Genomic DNA, 25,007 nt, shown 5'->3' on the forward strand with positions numbered 1-25,007 from the left:
CACGAGTGCATTAAATGTATGGTGTGGATGTGGCCTAACTCCACCACCAGCACCACCAGATGTTCTGTCTTCCATTACGAAGAACCTGCTGCATCAGGCCAGTGACCCGTCCAGTCTAACATCCCATTCTCACAGTAGCCAGCTATATATCCCTATGGGAAGCCTGCAAGCAGGACCTGAGCACAGCAACACTCTCCCCTCCTGCAGTTTCCAGAAACCACTATTCATAAATTGTTGGAGGAAAAGGCCATTAGTGACCACTAGCCATGATAGTAGTAATGCTTCTGGGTACCAGTTGCTTGAAGCTACAGGAAGGGAGAGTCCTCTTGTGTTTGGGTCCTGCTGGAGGGTTTCCCACAGTTATCTTGGTAGCCACTATGAGAACAGAATGCAGGGCTATTCATATGTTCTTAGAAGCATACCCCCTCCTACAGAGATAGCCTTCATAGCCCTATCCTCTGGATTTTGCCTAATTGTATTTTAAAGTCATCCAATCTGGTGAACATCTCTACTTCAGAACAAACTCCCATATGCGCTGTGTGAAGAAGGACTTCGTTTTGTCTGTTCTGAACCTTCCAACCTTCAGCTTCATAGGATGTCCCCAAGTTATGGTGCTAAGAAGGAGGGAGAAAAACTCCTGCCTGCTTTCTTTTCCCAAACTCTCCAATGCAATCGTTTCCGAAGCCTCACCTTGATGCATCCGTCGAGCGCTCAGTGGCCCTACGCAGAGGGAGAGGGAGGAAGGATTAGGCATTTGTAGGAAAGAAGAAGGAACCTGCATCTTTGCCTGGAGCAGCCTTCAGCAACCTGGTGCCCTCCAGAGGTTTGGGACTACAACTCCAACCCACCCAATAGCTTTATTGTCCCCTTCACCATCCTTGACTTCGAGAGCTCACCTGGACTTAGGGAGGGATCCTTTGTTCGGCTGCAAAGAGAAAACAGAACATTAAAGGGGCCGGTCAGGGTATATGTGTGTGGTAGGTAACTTAGAAGGAAATGAACTGTGGAATAACCAGGGCTTTTTTCAGCCGGAACTGAGTTCCAGCACCTCTCAGGTAGGCGCCATTGCCATTCTAAGAGAACAAGGGAAGTGTTCATGGTGAGTTCTAGCACCCCTTTTTCTAGAAAAATAGCACTGGGAAGAACACTACCTCTGAGCATGCACACAATACCCTATTACTCCCCACAGAGCAAACATAACCAAATCCCACATGGCAATATATGGTGTGTGTCTATGTTTATGTGTATTTGTGTGATGTAGATAACAGATTAGCCAACATGCTGCTTTCTGGATATTTTGGACTACATCTCCCAATTATCCCCGATCAATGACCATGCAGGCTGATGTGAGTTGGAAACCAAAACACCCAGAGGGCACCGTGTTGGCTATCCCTGGCTTATAGGGAGCAGCGAGAGTCACCAGAGGTCATCTTCAATAATACTCCTCCAGGTGCCTCTGCAGCTAGGTAAGGTGGACAGCAACCAGCAAGAGAGACAGAGAGCAGGAATGTGCAAATCTGTCCATTTCCATTTCTCTCAGCATCTCATTTTTCCCCATCTTAAATTTGTTTTTCCACAATTCCACATCTATTTGCATTTTTTAAAATCTTCCTGCAAACTCATCAGCATTTTAGTGCAAAGATCTCCCAATACCTATTCCCCGTAATACAGGCATAGGCAAACTCGGCCCTCCAGATGTTTTGGGACTTCAATTCCAATCATCCCTGACCACTGGTCCTGTTAACTAGGGATCATGGGAGTTGTAGGCCAAAAACAACTGGAGGGCTGAGTTTGCCTATACCTGCCATAAAACAATGGTTTTTTGTACTTTATTTTCACTAATATATGCATTTCTATGTACACATCCTGCATTTCTATACAAATTACCAGGCTGGAGAACTACATTGCAAAATCTGGAGAAATTCAAATTTCAAAAGATAACGGTGTTTTGGATCATACCTTGTTTTGAAAAATGCAAATCAGATGGGTTTGCCTTTAAATGTGGACTGATTCGAATTCCCCCCCCCCTCAAAAAAAATTCCGAAGTGGAAGACAGAGTACTTTTGGTGTGGGTGCTGTGGTTGTGGAATTCCCTCTCCAGAAAAGCCCACCTGCAGCATGATTATATTTCTGGCACCAGGCAAATATTTTAAAATGTATTTCCCTCCCGCTCCTTTAAGATATTGAGGTTATATTTTAGTAGTGTATTTTTTCTTTTTCTTTTCTTTTTTTTTTTGCAGACTGCCCCTGGGCATCTCCAAATAACTAAACAATCCAGATTGCAACCTTGGGATGGCATTGTGCTTTTGAACATGCACAGAGCGCATGCTCCCTCACCCTCAGAGCAAATACAACCAAATGCCACTCATGTCCCTACAACAGAAGAATCAGTGTGATACATGGTATGTGCATGTGGGCGCCTCACTTCTCAAAGCTGCTGGAGTGGTTGAAGAGGTTGGCTGAGGACGCTGCCTTCTTGGAGAGGCGCTGCTTGGTTTTGGAGGGTTTGTCAGAGGAGCTGTTTCTCCGCAGTCTGGAAAAGAAAGAAAGGGGGAATAGGTAAGGTGCCGCACTATAGTGTCGTATCCAACATTAGTCCTACAGAGCTAGACTGTTGGTACTTTCAGGTGGGATTCAAGAACATATAGGCAAATTCAGGATGTGCAAATAGAAATGACTTGGAGCTCTTGCACAACAAATTCACTTCCCTGAAAGATCAGACTTTTTGCAATAAGGAAAGTCACAGGAAAATGCACTGGAAAGGGTGGGATGAAACATCCCTTCGTGCAACATGATTGGCGCTCCCCACAAATAAATCAGAGTGGAATGTTCATCGAATCGCCAATGTCGTCTAATCTCCCTGCAAACAAATAGGAAAGAATGCTCAATAAAAAAGGTCAGCTGGAAGCGCCTCTGCTCCAGGTAGGCCCATTGATATAGACAAAACCTAAGTCAGGTCCATTCATTTCAGTGGGTCTACTTAGAGTGCAGTCGTTCTGCCTCCACTGTCAGAGCTAGTAGAGCTTTGAACACCATCTGCTGGGAATCACAAGTTTGTAGCGTTGTCCTTGTGCTCATGTCCTGTCTGTGGGCTTCCCTTTGGCATCTGGTTGGCCACTGTGCAAATAAGATGCTGGACTAGATGGGCCTCTGGCCTGATCCAGCAGGCAGGCTCTTCTTACATTCTTATGGATGCAACTCAATCATTGTTTTTGTAGACCACTTAGAGGTTTGCTTACAATCCAGTGGAATAGAAATTGCGTTAAATAAAATAAATAAGTAACAGAGATGCATCCTGCAGTCAAAAACTCCCCTGTTGTCCTTTGCCTGCAAGAGCGGAAGTTGTTTCTCTTTGTTGCGAGTCTATTTTGCACCCACTGATATTGGCTGATTTGCTTCTCCCCAGGGTGCTTAGGCCACGGAGAAGGAGCATCTCTAGACACCCCCTTCTTCTAAAGAGAAGTGGTGGTGGCAGCAGAAGACAGGCTCTTTCTTATGAGGAAGAGCTCTTCACAGCCAGAAAAAGAAGAAGAAGCTGCCTTTGGCCTTGTGGTGCGGGGGCAACGCTCTGCCCACAGCTGCAAATAGAGCTTGGTTTTTACCAAACCTTCAATTCAGCCAAGAGAGAAAGGGGCGGGCTCCTCTGAGCAAGCAGGGAAAGAAGCTCAAAAAGGTAGAGGGGGAGAGAAAGGGTGAATCACAGGACAATAAGTGACCCAGAGACAGGGCCGACCTGAGACATTTCGCTGCCTGAGGTGTCAAAATACACCAGACCCATGGTTGGTCACGTGATTTTTCCATCTGAGGCAGAAAATCTTACAAACGACTCTCCTCTCCTCTGACAGGAAATGTGGAGCAATAAATAAATAACTGACTCCCATGTTGTTTCCTTCATGATACCCATGAGGAAGCTTTCCCCCTATGAGGAAGCTTTCCCCCCAACCACGTCCAGCTGCTGTCAGGCGTGGAGCAGGTAGAGATGTGGCTGGAGAGCAGGAGAGAACCACGTTATCAGCTGGTGCATGGGAAGTTCAATCCTGAATGGTCGCCATTTCCCCCCAACCCTGTGGGTCAACTTTGGCAGGTGGGTGGGACAACCCACCTGTCTGTCACCTGCTGTCACTTAGGATGTCAGATGGTTGACATGTGGGTGGTCCCGCCCACCTGCTAAAGTTGTCCTGTGGGGTGGGGAGAGGTAAAGATCTGTCCCACTGGGCCACAAATGTTCCCAACCAATGTCCTAAATCCATCCAGTAGGTTAATCAGTTTTCAACAGGTGTGCAGGAAGCCGCCAGACGATCACATCCTGACCCTAAGTGGGTCATGCCAGGGGTGGAACATATGTTCACATATGTTCAATGTACTGAATCCAACTAAACAGGCAGCTGGATCTTCAACACCAGCAATGGGACAACATCCTCTGCCATACCTGAGGACAGCAAGCTAGGAAGTTCAGGGAGAAAGACATAGCACTGCCGTCACCCCTGGTATCTGGAACATAGGAATCCACCTCATATCAAGTCAGACCATTGGTCCATTTTGCTCTGCCTACAAACTGGCAGAGACTCTTCAGGATTTGTTAATTGAATAAAAACATATACAAACATATACAAAAGGAGGCAACTAAATGAATCAGATCATGCAAGGGGAAAAGGGAGCACACAGCCTCTTCACATAATATCAAGCCATGGGTGGGTTTTGCCCTGCACCCAGAATCAGACAGAAAACCTGGGAATCCTGGCTCTCTGCTCCAATCTACCAATCTCCGCCCAGCCTTAAACCCAGGCATATGCATATAGGAAGCTATGGTCTCTGGCAGATAGGCTCCATGTCTTAAACAACCTTTTTTCTCTTGGATCTCTGGAGTTTTGCTGATTTTTTTTATTTTTAAACACCCACAAGACTAAATCCAGAGCAATGAAAACCTTCTGAAACACTCGCCCCTCTTTCTGTTTCTCTCCCAGAAGAATCCAGCCCAGTTCCCTCAGCCTTCAAACTCACAGCTCCTTCTTGCTGGACATCAAACTCTGCACAGCTGGGACCGGTGAGGCAGGGGTGCTGCTGCTGTTGCTGCTCCCCACTTCCAACGGAGGCTCAGGGGATGCTGGCAGGTGACCCAGCGACTGAGCTGGGGGTTGGGACTGCCCCACGCCGGAGACTTTGTCTCTGTCTTCAGGGGCAGGCTCCCCGACATCTTGAGTTTCGTGAGGGCAAGTCCTAGGAAGGTGGCAACCAGTGCCTCGAACCTGGGGTTCCTCCTGAACCTTTTGCTTTCCCTGAACATTTTGCAACTCCAAAGCAAATCTTGGGTCTCCTCCTCCCTCGGCCTGCAACCCGAAGGAGTTCTTAACGGGCTCCAGAGGGCCTCCACTGGCTAAGCCCTCTGTGAAGCCTGTCAGTCCAAGGGTGGAAGGGGCTTGGTCTGTCTGTCCTTGGACCACCGAGCTCTCTGTCTGCTTAAGATGCCTGTTGCTTAGGTACTGGCTCTGCTTTGCCTCCAGCATGGAGGACTCCTCTGTTTGCGTCCCAACGCTGACCCTTGGTGAGCCCTGGGCCCTTTCAGCTGAAGGCACTGACTCCCTGTAGCCTCCAGGTTGCTGCGCAATAGTGGACCTGCAAACCAAAACACAATGTGAATTGTGGGATGCCAGCTTGTTTCAATCATCATTGTAAATACCCTACACACCCCTTTAAAAAGTCAACATGTCAGATGTGTTTCAGAAAGCCAAGCTTTCCTCCCAGATGATGGAGTTATTATGCAATTACTGTGCAGTAACAGAGCCACTGGCGGTGTAGTGGTTAGGCCAGGGTGCTGGGCTAGGACCTGGGAGACCAGGATTCAAACCCCGATATGCCGACTTGGCCATGAAGCTTTCACTGGGTGTCCTTGAACCAGTCCCTGCCTCTCAGCCTAACCATAGCTGCCAAGTTCTCCCCTTTTTTAAGGGAAATTCCCTTATGCTGAATAGGCTTCCTCGTGAGAAAAGGGAAAACTTGGCAGCTATGAGCCTAACCAACCTCAAGGAATTTTTGTGAGAATAAAATGGGAGGGGGGAAGAGAGTTCCTTGGAGGAAAGTTGGGATATGAATGTAATAACAAATCAATAAAGTGAGCAGTAAGTGCAAGAAAACACTTCTGGTTTTTTTGGGGTGGTGGGGTGGTGGTGTTATATTCCCTGTGACTAAATTCCGCAATTTGAGATGCTGAGAAAACAATAGAATTTCCCTCAAACAGAAGTAGTAGTAGTTGTTATTGTTATTTAATAATAAAAATCCTTCCAGTAGCACCTTAGAGATCAACTAAGTTTGTCACTGGTATGAGCTTTTGTGTGCATGCACACTTCTTTAGATACACTGAAACAGAAGTCACCAGACCCTTATATATAGAAGTCATCAGACCCTTATATATTGACATACACAATGTTAGAAGATGAACAATTAAATAGTCCTGAGATGGTATGTTTGATGTTGATGGGGCCAGTAATGGTGTTGTCCAGGTGTATGTGGCAGCAAAGTTGGCATCTGGGTTTATTGCAGGCGCTGGTACCAGTGTCTATGTTAAGTCTGGTGGTTGTACCGGTATTATTGTGGGTGAGGAGTTAGCTACTCCACCACACAGTTCCACAAACAATCATAAATTGACACAGCTCACAGTCAAATTCTTCTGGCTTTTTTTTTTTAATCATTGAGTTTATATTTCCTTGGATACATATTTTAAATCTATTTGATTGCTATATTGATCGTTAAATTCCACTTTGTCCGTTTTAATTTTAATGAAAAAATAATGCTGAAATTCTGGTTTTACTATTAGTCATAATAATAAACATTCATTCATTCACTCACTCCACCACACTTAGTTAACCATTATACAGCACTTCCTCTCCTTTTATTTCAACACTCTCAGGTGCAGTACGCAGAGCTAGAGCCAATGGCAGGTGGAGCCAACTAATCCTCCTTCCTGCCGAGTTATACAATGAGTAACACTGAGACTGAGGAGGAGGAAACAGGCAGGGCCACCTTCCTAGACTGGTTATCTATAAGATGGCAGGCAGGTGGGAGCTGGCTGAGGGCTGGCAGGTTGGTGGGCCAGGGCTCCATTCTCCCTAGCAGACCAGCCTCCATGGTTTGGGAGTGAGCTGCAGAGCACAGTCTTTGCTGGGGCCTCTCAAAGATCCCTTGGCAAGTACTGTACCTGAAAGAATCATTGGAGAAAGCAGCAGGCAGGCTCCAGAAGGCACCGTTGTCTTGTGGAAGGAGTGCAGGATCTTTGGCATCTGACAGACCGGAATTTGCTGCAGTGAAAAAGGAATTTGAATTAAAGCAACCATTCCCATGAAGCAATCTGATGGCTGTAAGCAACCTGCCATGTGAGGATGGGGGCTGATTTTCACATGAAACAGGGATTTCCACCTCCACTTTATCCCCCTGCTCACCCCCAGGCATTTTTCTCCATTATCCTGGGCACTTGTCACTCTCCATGGCTCACTTCTGGTGTCTGACCTGAGGTGAAGGGAATTATTTTGTGTGCCTAACAGGGAGGTACAGTTAGGAAGGTTCACCTCCCCTCACCTGTATATACAGGTGAAACTCGGAAAATTAGAATATCATCAAAAAGTGCATTTATTTCAGTAATGCAACTTATTATTTTTTATTTTTCTTTCAATTTTTACAAATGCTTTCTTTTGGAAATTCCACAGTAATAAAATAAATAGTTACAATAATACAAAAATAAACAAAAATTAACATCACTATTACATTTCATTAATTCCATTTATAATTGACCCGCCTAACAACAAATAATTAGATTTACAACAAATAAAGGCTTGACATATCTTGCTTTGCATGTCATGCAACTATCTCATACTGTATATTGGTTTCACCTTTTAAGTTGCGTTACTGAAATAAATGCACTTTTCAATGATATTCTAATTTTCCGAGTTTCACCTGTATGCACCTTTCTTCCGATTAAAAGCTACCATCTGCTTAGAGGGTCTTTCCTTTTTTAAAAAAAACAATCAAGCGTTGTATACATTTTTATAAAACAAACAAACAAATAGATAGCTGCCCATCTACTGGAACTCTTGACACCCTCACCTTCAAGCAGTTGTTGCCTGAGCAGAGGGATCTGCTGGTCATAGAAGCTGAGCCTCCGCAATGCGTCTGCCAATGCCGACTTCACCAGCGTCAGCTCCTCCTCTTGGCTCCGCAGTCGGGAATCGAGGTCAGTGAGCCAGGCCGGGTGGCGCAGGATGGTGTTGCTACCCAGGAGGTTCTCACCTGCCAAAGGAGGGAGCTGCAATTAGATTTGAGAACCCGTGCTTTTAAAATGCAGGAGGGCAGGTTAAGGGGAACCTTTGGCCCTCTGGGTGTTGCTGAACTACAACTCCCATCATCCCAGGGCATTGGCCATGCTTGCTGGGGCTGATGGGAGCTGTAGTTCATCAACATCCAGCGGGCCAAAGATTCCCCACACCCGTAACAGGGTTAGGCCACATTGACCTCATCTATAATTGGGGATCTATCTAATAATGTATTGGGGAAGAGCTGTAGCTCAGTGGGAAAGCATCTGCTTTGCATGCGGAAGGTGCCGGGTTCAAATTCTGGCATCTGTAAGTCAGGCTGGGAATGTCCCCTGCCCGAAACCCCGGAGACCCACTACCAGTCAGTGTTGGCAGTACTGAACAAGATGGACCAACAGCCTGAGCCAGAGTATACCTGTGTTCCTAAGGTATCATAAGCATTGCCTTGCTAGAAACTAGATCAAGCTCCATCTACTTGGAAAAGCATGCCATTTCCAAAACAACAACTAGACAGATGCATTTGGAAAGCTTACGAGCAAAGAAGGAAGGTTGACACTTTACCCACTGCTTGTCCTCAGCATCTGTTCTGTAGGGGCATACTGCCTCTGTGCCTGAAGGGTCCCCATGTGGGGGCTAGCCACTTTTAGATGAATGTTGCATGGATTTATTTTGTATTTCTTAAAGTTAATTCTGCATTGCGCCAAATAAAGGCTTAAAAAAAAACACAAGTAGGTAGCCGTGTTGGTCTGATGTAGTCGAAACAAAATAAAAAAATTCCTTCCAGCAGCACCTTAGAGACCATGCACGAAAGCTCATACCTATGACAAACTTAGTTGGTCTCTAAGGTGCTGCTGGAAGGAATTTTTTAATTTTGTTTTAAAAAACAAGTCTGTCTTGAACCCACAGCCAAACCAGTTTGTTATGTACTGAGCTGAATCCTAGAACAATAGGATTCAGAATCAGTGGGAGCTACCCAATCCAACTCCAGGTGGAAGTGAATCCGCAACCTGATTGGCCTGCTGGAGCAGCCAATCAGGCGGCTGGCAGAAATGAATCTGCTACCTGATTGGCCTGTAGGAGCAGCCAATCAGGCTGCAGGCAAAAGTCAATCCACAATATAATTGGCCCACAGGTGTAGCCCTGAAGTAGCCAATCACGCAAGGCCCATTGTGTAAATAATGTATATAAGCAGATGGTTTTGGGAAAAGAGCCATTCGTCTTCTCTTCTCCTCCTTGATGACTATGAGCTGAATAAAGAGCATGAAATTCACTCTTGACTCCGAGTATATTTCACTGGCGACGAAGGTGGGATCCTGCTGAGCTGACCGCCACCACGCACTGCACCGCAGCACCGCCACCTGCTGCACCGCTGCATCGCACCGTGCATCCAGGCTTCAGCTCCAGGACCCAAGGAACCCAGAATGGCAACCGACAGCAGCTTCTCGCCATTCAAACCAGCATCAGGAGACTGGGAAGGGTACGCCGCCCGTTTCAACTTCCTCCTGCAAGCGAAAGAAGTCACCAACGACGCCATGAAGAGGGCGACATTCTTCAGCGTCTGTGGAGAGGAGACGTTTGAAATCGCCCGGGCTCTCCTTGCACCTAGAGATGTCGCTACCGTCTCTTACAAAACAATAATGGAACGGCTGAAGGAGCACTTCTCACCACAGCCCTCGGTGGTAGCTTGCCGAAATGCCTTCTACGCAAAACGGCAAGCCCCGGGGGAAACCATAACTGGGTTTGTGACCTCCCTCCGCCAAGCCGCCCGGTTATGCAACTTCTCAGAATTGGAGAACATGCTTCGTGACCGCCTCGTCGGTGGCCTGAGGGACGAGATGTTGCAACGACGCCTCTACGCCAAAAAAGACCTCACGTTCCAGATTGCTCTGGAGGAAGCCCTGGCAACCGAAGCCGCCAAGAGGTCAACGCAAGAGGCACGACCGGCCCCGCCATCCCAACCGAGGGTCTACCACGAAGACCTCACCGACGAATCCGAATCTGACAGGGAGGAAGTACACCGAGTACAGCGGCGCACTCAAGCAGCACACACACCACAGCAGCCTCGACGAGAAGGAGGGAACTGTGCAAGCTGCGGGGAGAACCACGAGAGGAGGACCTGTCGTTTCCGTAACGCAGAGTGCAGGCAGTGCAGAAAATTGGGACACATCGCCCGGGTGTGTCAGGCTCGACTCACCCGTCGACAAGCATCAGATGACCGACCCAGGAGCCCCAGGTCACACGGCACCATGCACCAAGGCAACTCGACGGAGATCACGGACTACCAGGTATTCCAGTTGCCCCATCCCAGCACAGAGAAAATTTATATAGAGGTACAGATAGAGGGAGCCCCATGCCGCATGGAGCTGGACACGGGTTCAACTCTATCCATAATCTCGGCCCGAACATTAAGGGAACTGTGCCCTAATGGGGGTCCCAAACTAAGGCCGGCCCCATTCACCCTCCGGGACTTCCAGAAACGTAAGGTCCCTACTATGGGGGTGGGGACCTTCAGGGTGCAATATCGAGGGCGAAAGCAACAATTGGACTTGCTGGTAGTTAAGGGCCCCTACGTTAGCTTACTGGGACTGGCATGGTTTGGACCTCTGGGGCTAGCCGTTACCGGGGTGAACCGCACTAGCTTACAAGTGGACGTGGACGCCATATGCAAAGAGTTTCCAGGGGTTTTCGATGGGGCATTGGGACGATATACAGGACCCCCCATTGCCCTACAGCTAGACCCTGCTGTACGACCCATCAGGCACAAGGCCCGCCGGGTCCCGTTTGCCCTGAAACCCCGCATAGACGAGGAATTGGACCGGCTCGTGGAGCAAGGAGTGCTGGAGCCGGTGCCCAACGCCCCCTGGGAAACTCCAATTGTCACACCCGTCAAGCCTAACGGTTCGGTCCGCATCTGTGCAGACTACAAATGCACCATAAACAAGGCTCTCACGGCCCATGCATACCCAGTGCCAGTGGTCAGCCATGTCCTCGCCACCCTGGCTGGGTCAAAAATCTTTGGCAAACTGGACTTGGCCCAAGCGTATCAACAGTTGCCTGTGGACGAAGCCACAGCAGAGGCTCAGACGATTGTGACGCACAGAGGGGCATTCAGAGTAAAGCGGCTGCAATTTGGCGTTAGCGTGGCACCAGGCATATTCCAGAATCTAATGGACTCTCTCCTTAAAGGGATTCCTGGTGTCACCCCCTTCTTCGATGATGTACTGATCGCCGGGCCCACACCAGAGGAATTTGAGGACCGCCTCCGCTCCGTCCTGCACCGTTTCCAGACGGCGGGCCTCAAGGTGAAGCGGGAAAAGTGTTTACTGGGAGTGCCGCAGGTGGACTTTCTGGGATTTAAGGTGGACGCAGAAGGGGTCCATCCAAACGGGGACAAGGTACGGGCCATTTGTGAGGCCCCAGCGCCCAAGAGCAAGCCCGAACTTCAGTCATTCTTGGGACTATTGACCTTTTACCATGCCTTCCTTCCCCATAAGGCAGCGGTAGCGGAGCCCCTACACAGACTCCTAGATAAAAGGGCCCCTTGGGTGTGGGGCCAGCGACAAAGGGCCGCATTCCAGGCAGTCAAGGACTTGCTCGTCTCGAACTCGGTCTTAGCACACTTCGACGAGAGGCTGCCAGTGGTGCTGGCATGCGACGCCTCTCCCTATGGCATCGGCGCTGTCCTGGGACACCAACTCCCGGATGGAAGAGAGGTGCCGGTGGCATACTTCTCCCAGACGCTTGCTGCAGCCGAACGAAACTACTCACAGATTGACAAGGAGGGTCTGGCAATCGTGAAGGGCGTAAAAAAATTCCATGATTTCTTGTACGGGCGGCCCTTTACCATAGTGACTGACCACAAGCCGTTGCTTGGCCTGTTTGCCCCTGAGAAGCAGACCCCCCAAGTGTTGTCTCCACGTGTCCTCAGGTGGTCAATTTTCCTTGCCGGCTACCAGTATGCACTAATCCACCGCCCTGGGAAGGCGATGGGCCACGCAGACGCCCTCAGCAGGCTACCACTACCAGAAACAGGCCCCGACCCAGCGCCTGCGCAAGAGGTTATGACCCTGGAGCTGCTTCCCGACCGACCCATTCAGGCACAAGAAGTTGCGCACCATTCCACAAAAGATAGGGTCATCTCCCGGGTCCTGGACTGGGTGTGGCGAGGATGGCCCAGCAGCAGCCCCGGGCCAGAATTCGCTGGCTACACAAACCGCAAACATGAACTGTCGGCCCACAAGGGGTGCCTGTTATGGGGAAGCAGGGTTGTTGTTCCCCAGCCCCTCCGCAAAAGGGTCCTCACAGCCCTACACGAGACACACCCAGGGGTAGTGAGGATGAAGGCCCTTGCCAGGAGTTATGTGTGGTGGCCGGGGATTGACAGAGAGATAGAGGCCTGGGTCCAACACTGCCAGACCTGCCAAGAATCCCGCCCGGATCCCCCTAGGGCCCCAGTCCAGCCCTGGGAGTCCGCCCGACATCCATGGTCACGCTTGCACGTGGACTTCGCTGGCCCCTTCCAGGGAAAAACATTCTTCATAGTGGTGGATTCCTACACCAAATGGCTGGAGGTCGCACTGGTACCATCCACTTCTACGGCGGCAGCCATCCGGGTACTACGTAAGCTGTTTGCGACCCACGGGCTCCCTGACACCCTCGTCTCGGACAATGGAACCGCATTCACGTCAGAGGAGTTCCAGACCTTCACAGCGCAGAACGCCATCCGCCACATCCGCTCAGCACCATTCCACCCTGCCACCAATGGCCAAGCGGAGCGCATGGTGCGGACCACCAAGGACAGCCTCCGCCGCATGACACAAGGGGACTGGGAATACCGCCTTGCTGCATTTCTTCTAGCACAGCACAGCACCCCAAGCACAACGACGGGCCGGAGCCCAGCGGAATTACTAATGGGCCGGCGCCTTGCAACTAGACTGGACCGACTTCACCCCGACAGAGCTCAGGATGAGGTAGTGGTGGGGAAAGGCAGGAACCCCCGGACATTTGTGGCCCAGGACCCAGTGTATGCAAAGAATTTTGGGGCAGGCCCAGCATGGGTACCCGCCACAGTCACCAAGGTGACCGGTCCCGTGTCGTACGAGGTACTAACGGAAGGGGGGCAATGTTGGCGCCGCCACTGCGACCAGATACGGCGACGATTCCCAGGAGGAACCCGGGAGGAGAGCGGGACAGAGGGGTCCCAAGGGGACAGCAGGGCAGTGAGGCCTGTAGAGCGAGAGGGGTGGGCAGAGGAAGCAGAAGCAGTAGGCACAGAGTGGCGCCCCGAGGCTGGAAGGACATCGGAACCAGAGCTACAACCTAGTGGTTCAGTGGCGCCAGACCAGACAGCCCCGGCACAGCCAGCAGCCTCGGAACACGAGCCAGAACCAGAACCCCTGACCAAGGAACACCCCAGGCCACAACGCACACGGAGGCGGCCAGCAGACCTTGGGGACTACGAATGCAACTTCCCGGGCAGGACTGGAACTTAGAGGGGAGGGGTGTTATGTACTGAGCTGAATCCTAGAACAATAGGATTCAGAATCAGCGGGAGCTACCCAATCCAACTCCAGGTGGAAGTGAATCCGCAACCTGATTGGCCTGCTGGAGCAGCCAATCAGGCGGCTGGCAGAAGTGAATCTGCTACCTGATTGGCCTGTAGGAGCAGCCAATCAGGCTGCAGGCAAAAGTCAATCCACAATATAATTGGCCCACAGGTGTAGCCCTGAAGTAGCCAATCACGCAAGGCCCATTGTGTAAATAATGTATATAAGCAGATGGTTTTGGGAAAAGAGCCATTCGTCTTCTCTTCTCCTCCTTGATGACTATGAGCTGAATAAAGAGCATGAAATTCACTCTTGACTCCGAGTATATTTCACAGTTCATCCGATTTCAGACTGCAACATCCTCAGGGCAGAGAGCTGTTTACATTACTATAAAAGACAAACACCAGGTACATTGGCAGCCCTACATCAGGAATATGGAAGCTTTTTGACCCTGAGAGCCACATTCCCTCCTGGGCAACCAAATGGCAGTGGCGGGCGAGGTCTGAGGCAAAAGTGGGTGGAATAGTGAATGTAAAATTTCCCTTTGTACAGTAGGCCAGTTTCCACACACACACAAACACACCCTCAATCCTCCATCTAGAGAAGCCTGAGGCATTATCAGAGTTCAAGAATACATTCCAGCCAGGCAAAAAAAAAAAAACCTCAATAAGGTTGTGAAGCAGAGCTGGTGAGGGCTGTGGAGAGGGAACCTGGCCGGGGAGAGTTCAGAGGGCCACGTGGAGAGGTCTGAAGGGCCACTTTCAGGCCCCAGATTCCCCTGTCCTACATAGAGCACAATACTGTAATAGCAACATGCCCTCCCCATGAAAAAACCCCTAGGAGCAGCTTTTCTGTTTCAGCGCTGGAGATTGCAGCGTTCCTCCGAGTGATGACTTTTGTGTAGCGCCAGAGTCCGTGTGCTCCTACACCAAGAAGAACTGGCCCTTATTTGCTGCATTTAAACACACACATGTTTTGCCAGAAGCCACAATGGTCATAAGTGTCTATAATAAACACAGCAGGGGGGGGTGGTTAAGGTTTCCCGCACAAGGCCGGTCCGGTCCTGGGGTGCCACAGTTCATGGAGGGAGGGCGACAGAGGAGAGGAGAGGCCTGCTTGGTTCAAGCTAGGTCCTCTGGCCCGCATTGTGCAGGCAGCAAGCCCAGTTCTTGCCTCATGCCCAGCCAGCCTTGTTTGTGCTGGCAGCGGAGGACAGTGGCAGTTGGGAGGAAACGACTCCCGCCTTAGACATTCCTGACGCCGCCGTCAGCTGCACAACACATGCCCCCTGCCCCCCTGGGTGCTCTAAGGATGTGTGGGAGACGCAGAGGACCGAGGGTGTCAAGATGGCTTAACCCTTTACTACCCTTTCCCCATAACCTATAAGAGGGTGGCTGGAGCAGGCCAAAAGCCCACCTGGTTGAGCATCCTGTTCTCACAGTGGCCAACTGGGAAGCTTACAAGCCGGACCCGAGTGTGAGAGTAACTCTCGGCACTTGCGGTTCCCAGCAACTGATATCCAGAGCTATATTGGCTCCTTAAGAGTATGTTAGAACATAGCCATTGATAACCTCCTTCCCCTCCAAGTTGGTAGTCATCTCGCAGGAACAAATTCCACAGTTTAGCTATGTGTTGCGTGAAGATGTACTTTATTTTGTCTACCTGCGTGAAGTAGAGAGGCATGGCCACTTTCTCCAGGCCATCTATCAATTTGATACACCTTTATCTTGTCCCCCCAATTACGCGCCTTTTCTCTGAACCGAAAAGCCTCCCCCGAAAAACTAAAAAGCACATCTTTACAGAGGACAGTTCTCTAAAGTGACTTCTATTTGAGGGCTGTCCAGTCCAAGTCTGGTTTAAAGGTAAGGAACCACAAGAAGGGAGGTTAGGAGCAGGGCCGTCTTGAGCAGATCGCGTGCCCTGGTGCTGAAGGGCGGAGATCGCTCCGCCGCCCGCCCCGCCCTCGCAGGGCGCAATTGGTTTCCACGCGGCTTTGCCGCGCGGCGCCCTCCTTGCCAGGCCGGCGCCCAGCTTACCAGCCCCCCGCCGTGGTGCACTGCGCCACCGGGGGTCTATGTAGAGCCGGCCCTGGTTAGGAGTGGCCTTGAAATTGCCAACCCACAGTTATGCTATACAGCTCTTCAGTAGACTGAGCAGGCAGGCAAATGATATGTGTTTTTATTTAAATATCAGTAATTACCCTGTTTCTCATATTTTAAGACATACCCATAAAATAAGCCATAGCAGGATTTTTAAGCATTCAAGGAATATAAGCCATACCCCGAAAATAAGACATAGTGATAGGCGCAGCAGCAATGCCGGCCGCAGCAGCAGGAGGAGGAAAAAAATAAGACATCCCTTGAAAATAAGCCATAGTGTGTTTTTTTGAGGAAAAAATAAATATAAGACATGTCTTATAATATGAGAAACACGGTATTTCTCAATTTGCAGCTATACATTTGAATTTTTTATGCAAATTTGTGTCCTCTGTCATCTTCCATTTTTAGTGATGTTACAACCTCCTCCTCCTCCTCCTTCTTCAATGCATATCTGGCCAACCAAGGCCTCCTTGGCGGAAAAGGGCTAGGAAATATTTCCTGTCTGGGCTGAGACTTTGCCTCAGCAAACAACATGCCCTGGCTTTGGTATGTTCTTATTGTTGGGAGTAAAGCAATGACACTTGTAACTGTGGTGGCAGAAAGGCAATGCGTTCTTCCCTTGCCGATTCCTTATTGAGCAGATTGCTTTTCTCTCAGGCTTTAGTTCCCTCCTGCTTCTTCAGTGCTAGTGTTGGACTTTCGTTTCGTACACCTCACAACTCCATAATGGCAAAATATAAGCTTTTATTCAGAATGGCTTTGTTTGCCAGGACTAATAAATCTTAAGTTTCTTTTATTCTCTCAACCTTTTTTTTCAGCCCAAGGGCCACATTTTCCCCATTAACAACCTTCCAGGGGCTGCATGCCTGTGGTGGATGGTGCTAGAGGCAAAAGTGGGTGGAGCAATAGAGATGACCTCAACCATGGTTTGTTCCAGCTGTGCAGAAGAGATTTTAATACACATGCTCCCCTCTCTCCATCCAGGAAAGTAAGAGGCTTTGTTGCAGCTCAATGACACATCCCAACTCAACAAAAGCATAAACCTAAGCCAGTGTGGTGCTGTGGTTAGAATGTCAGAGCAGGATTTGGGAGAGACCAGGGTTCAAATCTGTCGTTTGCCTCTCAACCTAACCTAGGTTGTTGTGCGGATAAAATAAGAAGGGAGAAAACCACGTATGCCGCATCGAACTTAGAGGAAAAGGTGGGCTATAGAAGAGGGGGGGGGGACAAAGGCATCAATGGATGGGGACTTCACAGGGATGATCCAGGCTATAGGAAAAGGACAGCAAGAGTACGAAGGAAATTGCACATAGAGGATCTCACTGTGTCCCAGATCTTGCCATTATGGAGCAAGAGACTATCAATGGCTCATAAATAGCTCGCAATGTATGGAAGTGGATGCAAATATAAAATAGTGCAGTATTCATATTTCCCCCTCCCCTTCTTCTTCAAGGTACCAAACACACCAGCTGGAAGTTATACAAAGAAAACAGAGGGAGCTGGCAATCTTGCTGCATGTGACGAAGCAGACCAAAGTGTTTTCCAGCCTGAGCCAACGAGCAAGACTTGCTAGGGTTATTTTCTTGTTGGATATACCACCCCCCTTGATGAAACCACATCCCCTCCTTCCTCTCTCTCAACTACCCCCCCCCAAAAAAAGACTGAGAAGTGGGCGGTAAAGGCCTTTGTCCAACAAAAAGAGGATGTGGAGAGGACTCAAAAGAAGCCTGGATCTGAGAAGCTGGTACAAAAAAATAATAATGGAGACTTATTTCGTCTCTGTGCTGAGGAACACAGAAATCAGATGGGCTTTAAAGATTAAAAAATAGTCCAAACAGGCTCAGCTTTGTCCAGATTTGCCTCCTCCGCACACTCAAGGGCCCAAGAACCCTTGAACAAAAAGGCATTTTTTCAGTGACCTTTTCAATTCACATCTCCCTCGCCCCCAGTACAGTCAACTTAAAAGGGGAAGGGATAGGGCAGGAGGGCCTTGCCTGCCCACTGAAATTTCAGATTAGACCAATGGTCAGTGTTAGAATGGGAAGTTTTGCATCCCGAATTCAAATCCTCATTCAGCCATGTATTTTCCCGAATGGTGCCCTGTGGCATCTACAGCAGGAGTAGGGAAGTTTTTCAACCCAAGGGCCACATTCCCTTCTAGGCAGCCTTCCGAGGGCCAGAGCCGGAAGCAAAAGTAGGCGGAGCAATAAATGTTAATTTTACCTTTGTACCATAGACTTGTTTCTGCACATACACACCCACTTTATCCTCCATTCAGGCAAGCATTATCAGAATTCAAGGGCACATTCCAACCACAAAATATCCATTTGGGGTATGAAGCAAGGCCAGTGGAGGATGCAGCCTAAGGAGAGGATGTGCAGTCTGGGAGAGTTCCAAGGGCCAGATAGAGAGTCCTCAAGGGCCACATTCAGCCCCTGGGCCTGATGATCTACCACCCCAGTCTACAGAATAAGGCAGAAGGTTTTTAGTTCAAATTTCTGCTTCCTGGTCTCACCTTCTGAGAGGGCCTGACTCTGAGGAATTCTACGCCACACCTTCCCTGCTCCACACCCAAAAACCAATAAAGCAATACAGGATTTCAGGAGTCTTATAGCCTTGCCCAGGCCCTGGTGTGCTGTGTGCATGGAAATGCCAGAGCATCCTCCTGCTCCCTCTTGGGCCTTTCAGTTTCCACTAGAAAAATCGCCCCCACACTCACACACGCCCTCCACCCTCCCCGCCAAACACGTTGGGTGACATTTTTGGGCAAGGTGCTCATCTCAGGAATTAAACCTTCGGGGACAGGCGCTTCCTAGGCCTCTCCTTGGCTTCAGAGGGGGTGGAGAAGTCATTTTGAAATTGAGGTTGTCAACTATATATACTTCCAGTCTCTGAAATGGCACAGCATCTTAGACTGGAAAGTATTTTATCTTGTGAACTGCCCTGAGATCATGTGATGAAGGGTGGTATATAAATCTAAGAAATAAATACGTAAATGTGTAAATACATAAATAAAATTAGTATCCGTCATGCATTAAACACCAATGCTTCACAGGCCAAGTGACATAACCAAGTGTGCCCTTTTTAAAAAGCACCACTGATTAAAAGGGGGGGAGTTTCCCCATTTGAAATTCTTTTGTGGCAAACGTAGTTTCCATAGATGTTAAACCACAACACTTTACGTGTCAAGCAACATAACTGGGTGCCGCCCCGCCCCCCGCACTCCCAGCACCACAGATGCAAAAAAGTGTCCTAATTTTATTAATAAATTCATGTCCCGCCCATCCACAAATTTGAAATTCTTATGTGGCAAACGTAAGTTTTGATATGTGTTAAACCACAATATTTCATGTGCCAGGTGACATAACTGGGTGTTCGTTTTTCCTAAGCACTGCAGATACAAAATATTTTTTTAAAAAAACTCATTTTGAAATTCTTATATTTTTTGCAAATGTAGACTTCACAAGCCTGGGTTAGGCCTGACTGAGGTTTTCCCAGCTACTCATGTCTGGCTCAGTCACTTCCGGTTGCCAGGCTACATATGGAGAGAGGAAGGGGGAAAAGACACCCACAATTTACTTCAGTACCCAGTTGGGGAACAGTGTGTGTGTGTGTGTGTGTGTGTGTGTGTGTGTGTGTGTGTGTGTGAGAGAGAGAGAGAGAGAGAGAGAGAGAGAGAGAGAATATGAGTAAATTAATAAGTGTGTCCGTCTGTCGTAGGTGAGAAGGATAAGACCCACCAAACTCTTATTTCCACTTCAAATAAGACGACTTTAACTCGAGAGCAGAATGAGGCAAAACAAACCAATTTCCACAAAGAGAGCATTGTCTATATTTCTGTTGAGAAAAAGCCCACAGGAGAAGGGGCTTAGCTCAGTGATAGAGCCTATGCTTGGCATGCAGAAGGTCCCAGGTTCCGTCCCTGGTATTCCCAAACAAGATATAGGGAGAACCCCCATCTGAAACCCTGGACAACCACTGCCAGTCAGTGTAGACAATACAGTGTTGGTGGACCAATGGTTTGACTCGATCAGATCCACACCATACATTTGATGGCTTCCCCTATAGAATTCTGGGGATTGAGCTATAATTCCCAGTACCCTTCTCATACTATAGTTCACTTCCCAGGATTCTTTGTGGGAAGTCATCATGTACTTTAAATGTATGGTGTGGATGTGACCTCCGTATACGGTAGCGCCTGTGTTTCTTGACACACTCTTCAAACTCTTGTGATCTGCTACTGCTTCAATTATTTCTCTCATATAACTTTGGAGGTTGATTCAGTCTACACAATTTTGCAGGTCGGGGGAGCACCTTAGTCAGTGAGTGAGGGGTCTGGTTTCCCCTGCTCCATTCCTCGGTGCACATTTACAAAATGTACATTTACATTTGCACAATCCGAATTCAGGTGAGGAACTGCAAGCAAGGAGGAACAAGAGAGCGGCAAACTGATTCTGGATAACTAATCCGAAAGAAACAATTTGATCTTGCCGACTTGCCTTTATGTTTGGCAGAGCAGGCCAAAAAAGAAGTAGGCCAAAGGGTGAAGGATGAGATGCAATCAGGAGACTGAGCTGCTCTGGATTTCACAACTCTGGCTGCAAGGCACAGCGTAAGCAGAAACGGAGAATAAGGAGGAGAATAAGGGTCTCCTAACAACACTCAGCACCCTTAATGAAGGATAGTTCCCACAGTTCTTGGGGGGCGAACCATTACTGTTCAAAGTGGTAGAATACTGTTTTAAATGTACAAGGCAGTTGTGTCTCAATACACCCAAACATAATTTCTCTTTTCCATGAAAGTTTGGTTTTGAGCATGAAGTCCACTCTCCACCAGTGTCTTGAACCAGAAGCAGGAACCTGTCCAGGAAGGCCCAATTTACGACACGCCACCTGAAAGACCAGCCTGGGCCATATAGCACACCTGGCGTTGGAAGCCGAAGAACGAGACTGCAATCTCATTATACTGGCAAAAGGAGGGGCTGGTTTTCAGATTCAGCTGCAGCTAAATTAGGTGTTATATATAGTGTATTTCAGGTGTTCAGAGCTCTTTGTTCCTGTTGGTAAAGTAAGGCTGCAAGCAACAGCCTTTGAAAGTAGACCTGTATTATCTCTATAGTTTTGCCTAATTACACCTAGTAGTGAGACACTATCTGAGGCAAAATTTGAATAAGGGACTTTCCAGGTCACACTATTACTGGTAACTACTCTGCTAAACTAGGCAGAACATTATTGCTTCTAACCCAGTTGGGTTGGGTTTTTTTATATATATAAAGCTTCCCACCATTGGGGGAACTTCTACATTCCCTGCTGAATCACAGCTGGTTGCAAAGGATTCTGGGATATGTTCTATGAGTGCTCATTTCACATGGGGCACCATCCTAGATATTTAGGCCTCATCACGACTGTTTCTTCTGAACAGATAATGCACTCTTGCTCACACCAAATGCAGTACTCCTCTGTAGCTGCATATCTGATGGGTAGCAATGACAGATAAGCGAGGAAATCTTGTGCACCGTTGACTAATCTTCTCACTGATAAGCTTCTGAGGAACCCCAGTGAAAAACTGCCGCTCGAAATTACAGTCACAAATGAAGATCTCTTAATACATATTAGTTAGCGGTTACCACCCCTCTACTCACCCTGTTTTGCTCTCAAGCTCACAGTCTGGGTAGTCAAAGGGTGGCAAACAAAAAAAGCTTTGTGCCTTTGCTTAGAATAGCCATGAAGCAAACTGGGTGGTCTTGCTCAAGTCATTTTCTCTAAGCCTAACCTACCTCTCGGGGTTGTTGTAGTGCAGGATAAGATGACAAGCAGCAGACCTGAGCTCTTTGTAGGACAGGGAGGGATATGAATATGATTAAACCAGTAATACTTGCTTTTGAATAAAGAGAACCGGCCTTACCTCACAGGGTTGTTGTGGGAACAGAAAATCAACAGGGTTGCCCACTCCAGGCCCTAAATGCAGGGTGGGCTTTTATGTCTCACTCAACAAATAAAGATGAAACAGACAGGATTACACACTATACACCCCTAAAAGAATCTTGGGAACTCACAGAGCTACAATTCCCAGCACACTTAACAAATTACAGTTCTCAATATTTCCTGGGGTGGGTTTTGCTTTAAATGCTGGGGGGGGGCGTCAAGGGATGAACTCAATTGGTGGCTCCTGATTTCGTAAAATGTAGAAGCTCCGCCCCACATCCACATGTCCTGCTGTTCTACTGACTCTGACTCCAGATGTTGCAATACTGTATGTGGCTTCCTCTAAGCCTCAGGACTGACGAGAAGTATGTCAGGGTGTGAGTGAATTTGTTTATATGCAAAAAATGTATCCCAAGCAGGGAACGAATCGCTGCAGGTTCTTTGCCTAGGAACAGAAGGAAGAAATACCACTGTAGATTTGCAGGGATAAAGATTCTATCATGCACAAACTTGGGGGAAATTTTTTGGTGTTATTTAGAAGGCATTATAAATATTGACGCTATTTAGCTTTAGAAGGGAGAAGGCAGCCTGTCATTCTAGCAAAGGGGAGTATGCATGTGTATAGATTGGGGCCTAATAAACAACAAAACACTGGGTGAGAAGTGGGAAGGGGTATTGTGGGTGTGGGTGTATGTCGGAAAGCTTGGTGCCAACTCCAAATACTGTACTGCTAAACTCCAACTCCCATCAGTCCCCACTAGCATGGCCAATGATCAGGGTCGATGGTAGTTTTAGTTTAGCAGCATCTGGAGGGTCACAGTTTCCCTATACCCTGTTCTAGACCAATCTTGTCCCAACCTATCAGGGATCACATATTAAATACACTTACAGAAGTGTACAGCAGAGATGGAGAGCCCATGGCCCTCCAAACGCGGTTGGACTTTAGTTCCCATCAGCCCCAGCCAGCATGGCCAATGATCAGGGGTAGAGGGCAGAGTCTTCCAACACACTGACTGTAGACCTGTGGAAATCCACGTCCACATTTGCACATGCTTCTCAGATTAAAGAAGAAGAAGAAAAAAACACGTTTGCAAACCTCATATGCACAATGCTCTTGCACACAGTCTGCATGTTATTTCCAGTGTGGAAACTCTGCTCACAGAATCTCACACATATATACATACACAACACTTTTCTCCTCCTATGTTGACGTAGTATATTTACACAGGGACACACACACAAACCTCCTGCTTTCCCCGGGGAGAGATTCACACAGTGCGTACTTCCCAAACCCTTCCCACCAAACCAACCCACATTTCCTCTGCAACCATACACTGCATGAACTAGGCCAGGGGTAGGCAACCTAAGGCCCGTGGGCCAGATGCGGCCCAATCGCCTTCTCAATCCGGCCTGCGGATGGTCCGGGAATCAGTGTAGAATGTGTCCTTTTATTTAAAATGCATCTCTGGGTTATTTGAGGGGCATAGGAATTCGTTCATTTCCCCCCACCCAAAAAAATAGTCTGGCCCACCACATGGTCTGAGGGATGGTGGACCGGCCCATGGTTGCTGACCCCTGAACTAGGCACACAACTCTCTCTCATCCTATGCCTCCGAGCTCCTTAACAGCAACAGAATCTGCCCTTGCTCAACAACACAATGCCCCCTGTACCTTTGCACATCTGCAAACCACAGTCTAATGGTTTTAAGGTGCTTGGAAAGGAGTAATAATTGCAAGTTGGGGGAGCTGGATTATTTGCTTGTTTATTCCATAAAAGCAGCAGAGCAGGCTAAACAACAACAACAACAACAACAACACACCCACTGTGTTCTATGGGGTCTACCACTCAGTAAGCGCTTTCAGCTTTAACTCCCAAGTGAGCATTCCTAGGTTTATAAGCTGGACAACTCGATCCTTCGTTTGTTTACTCCGATGTAAGGCTTGCTGTGTCCCTTTTTAATTCTGCAGGACGTTGCAACTTCACCCACGTGTTTGTTTGTTTTTACGCCACAAGTATCCGCGTTTGTGTTGTTGGGCGCGGGGCGGAGGCGATCTCCGGTCTTCTGCGCTCCCAACCCGACATCATCCGGGAGTGGGGGGAAGCAAGGATGTCGTGGGAAGAGATCGCGCTGCGCTGGTTTCAAGCCGCTTCGCAACCTCTCCCCGTTTCTGTTGCCCCACCTCTCTCCAGCGTCCCCTTGCGTCAGGGCGCGAGACAACTTTCCTCCGCGCTCCTGTTCCCCAAGCCCCGCTGACGGGGAGGAAATGGAGGGCGTCGATCGATCTTCGCACGGGGCAAAATAAAATAAAATCAGAATAAATCACAAGCTCACCGTTGGGGCTGCGCTCCGGGTACCCGTCCATGGTGGTGGCGGAGCGGCGGAGCGGCGCGTTTCCATGCGCTCTCAAGCCGGCGATCGCGTGCTTTTCTGTCCCCCTCCTCGCCAGGCGAATGAGCCAGGGGATGAAGGAGCCAGTAAGGTCCCGGGGACTTGCGGGAAGCGGCGAGCGGAGGAGGCGGCAGCAGCAGCAGTAGCAGCAGAAGCGCCCGCCCTGTCCCGATCGCGCTGCTGGGGCCGGGCTCCCCCCACCCCCAGGAAGCAAGAAGGGCGGTATGTCATTTCCCTTGCACGGAGAGGAGAAAAAACACACAAGTCTTGCATCGCGCTGTCTTCGCTCGCGCCTCGCTGGGTTTTTTATTTTTTGTTTTTTTAAAGTTAGTTTCTCAAGCGCTGGGCTGGGCCCACAGGAAAGAACTGGCCAGCGGGGAGATGAGGGGGCGACGGGACCCCGGCGCTCTGCTGGACCAAATTGGAAAGAGGGGAGAGGGGGCAGCGGTGGGAGATATTCGCTGGAGGTTCTCCAATTGATCGAAGAGAGTTGGAAAAGTCTTCCTACCGCGTGATTTCTCCTTGGAGAACGGGGCTTGGAAGGCAGGCAGGCAGGCAGGCAGGCAAGATGGTCATACATAGAATCATAGGATTGTAGAGTTGGAAGGGACCACAAGGGACAAGGGTCATTCTAGTCCAACCCCCTGCAATGCATAAATGTTTCACCCAAGGTGGGGCTCGAACCCACGACCCTGAGGATCAAGACGAGCCTCATGCTCAGATGATGACATTTATCATTTTTAATTAA

General features: G+C 48.9%; 1 protein-coding gene across 2 annotated transcripts in view; it reads right to left on the reverse strand.

Annotated features, from left to right (window-relative positions):
* The window catches only part of EML3 (EMAP like 3), a 42,848-nt gene extending 18,281 nt beyond the window's left edge, over positions 1 to 24,567 (reverse strand). Inside the window, exons 1-7 of one of the 2 annotated variants that reach the window (XM_060269730.1) lie at positions 24,203 to 24,567; positions 8,095 to 8,277; positions 7,193 to 7,292; positions 5,002 to 5,613; positions 2,426 to 2,533; positions 897 to 925; positions 691 to 720 (exon numbers count right to left, since the gene is read on the reverse strand). In XM_060269730.1, the coding sequence (XP_060125713.1) occupies positions 691 to 720; positions 897 to 925; positions 2,426 to 2,533; positions 5,002 to 5,613; positions 7,193 to 7,292; positions 8,095 to 8,277; positions 24,203 to 24,233 (1,093 nt within the window). In that variant the 5' untranslated portion in view covers positions 24,234 to 24,567. The remainder of the gene's footprint in view (positions 1 to 690; positions 721 to 896; positions 926 to 2,425; positions 2,534 to 5,001; positions 5,614 to 7,192; positions 7,293 to 8,094; positions 8,278 to 24,202) is intronic. The other variant, XM_035097842.2, reaches the window with a different exon arrangement.
* Between the last annotated feature and the right edge of the window lie 440 nt (positions 24,568 to 25,007).

This window comes from Zootoca vivipara, chromosome 17, assembly GCF_963506605.1.
Source record: "Zootoca vivipara chromosome 17, rZooViv1.1, whole genome shotgun sequence".
Lineage (NCBI taxonomy): Eukaryota > Metazoa > Chordata > Lepidosauria > Squamata > Lacertidae > Zootoca > Zootoca vivipara.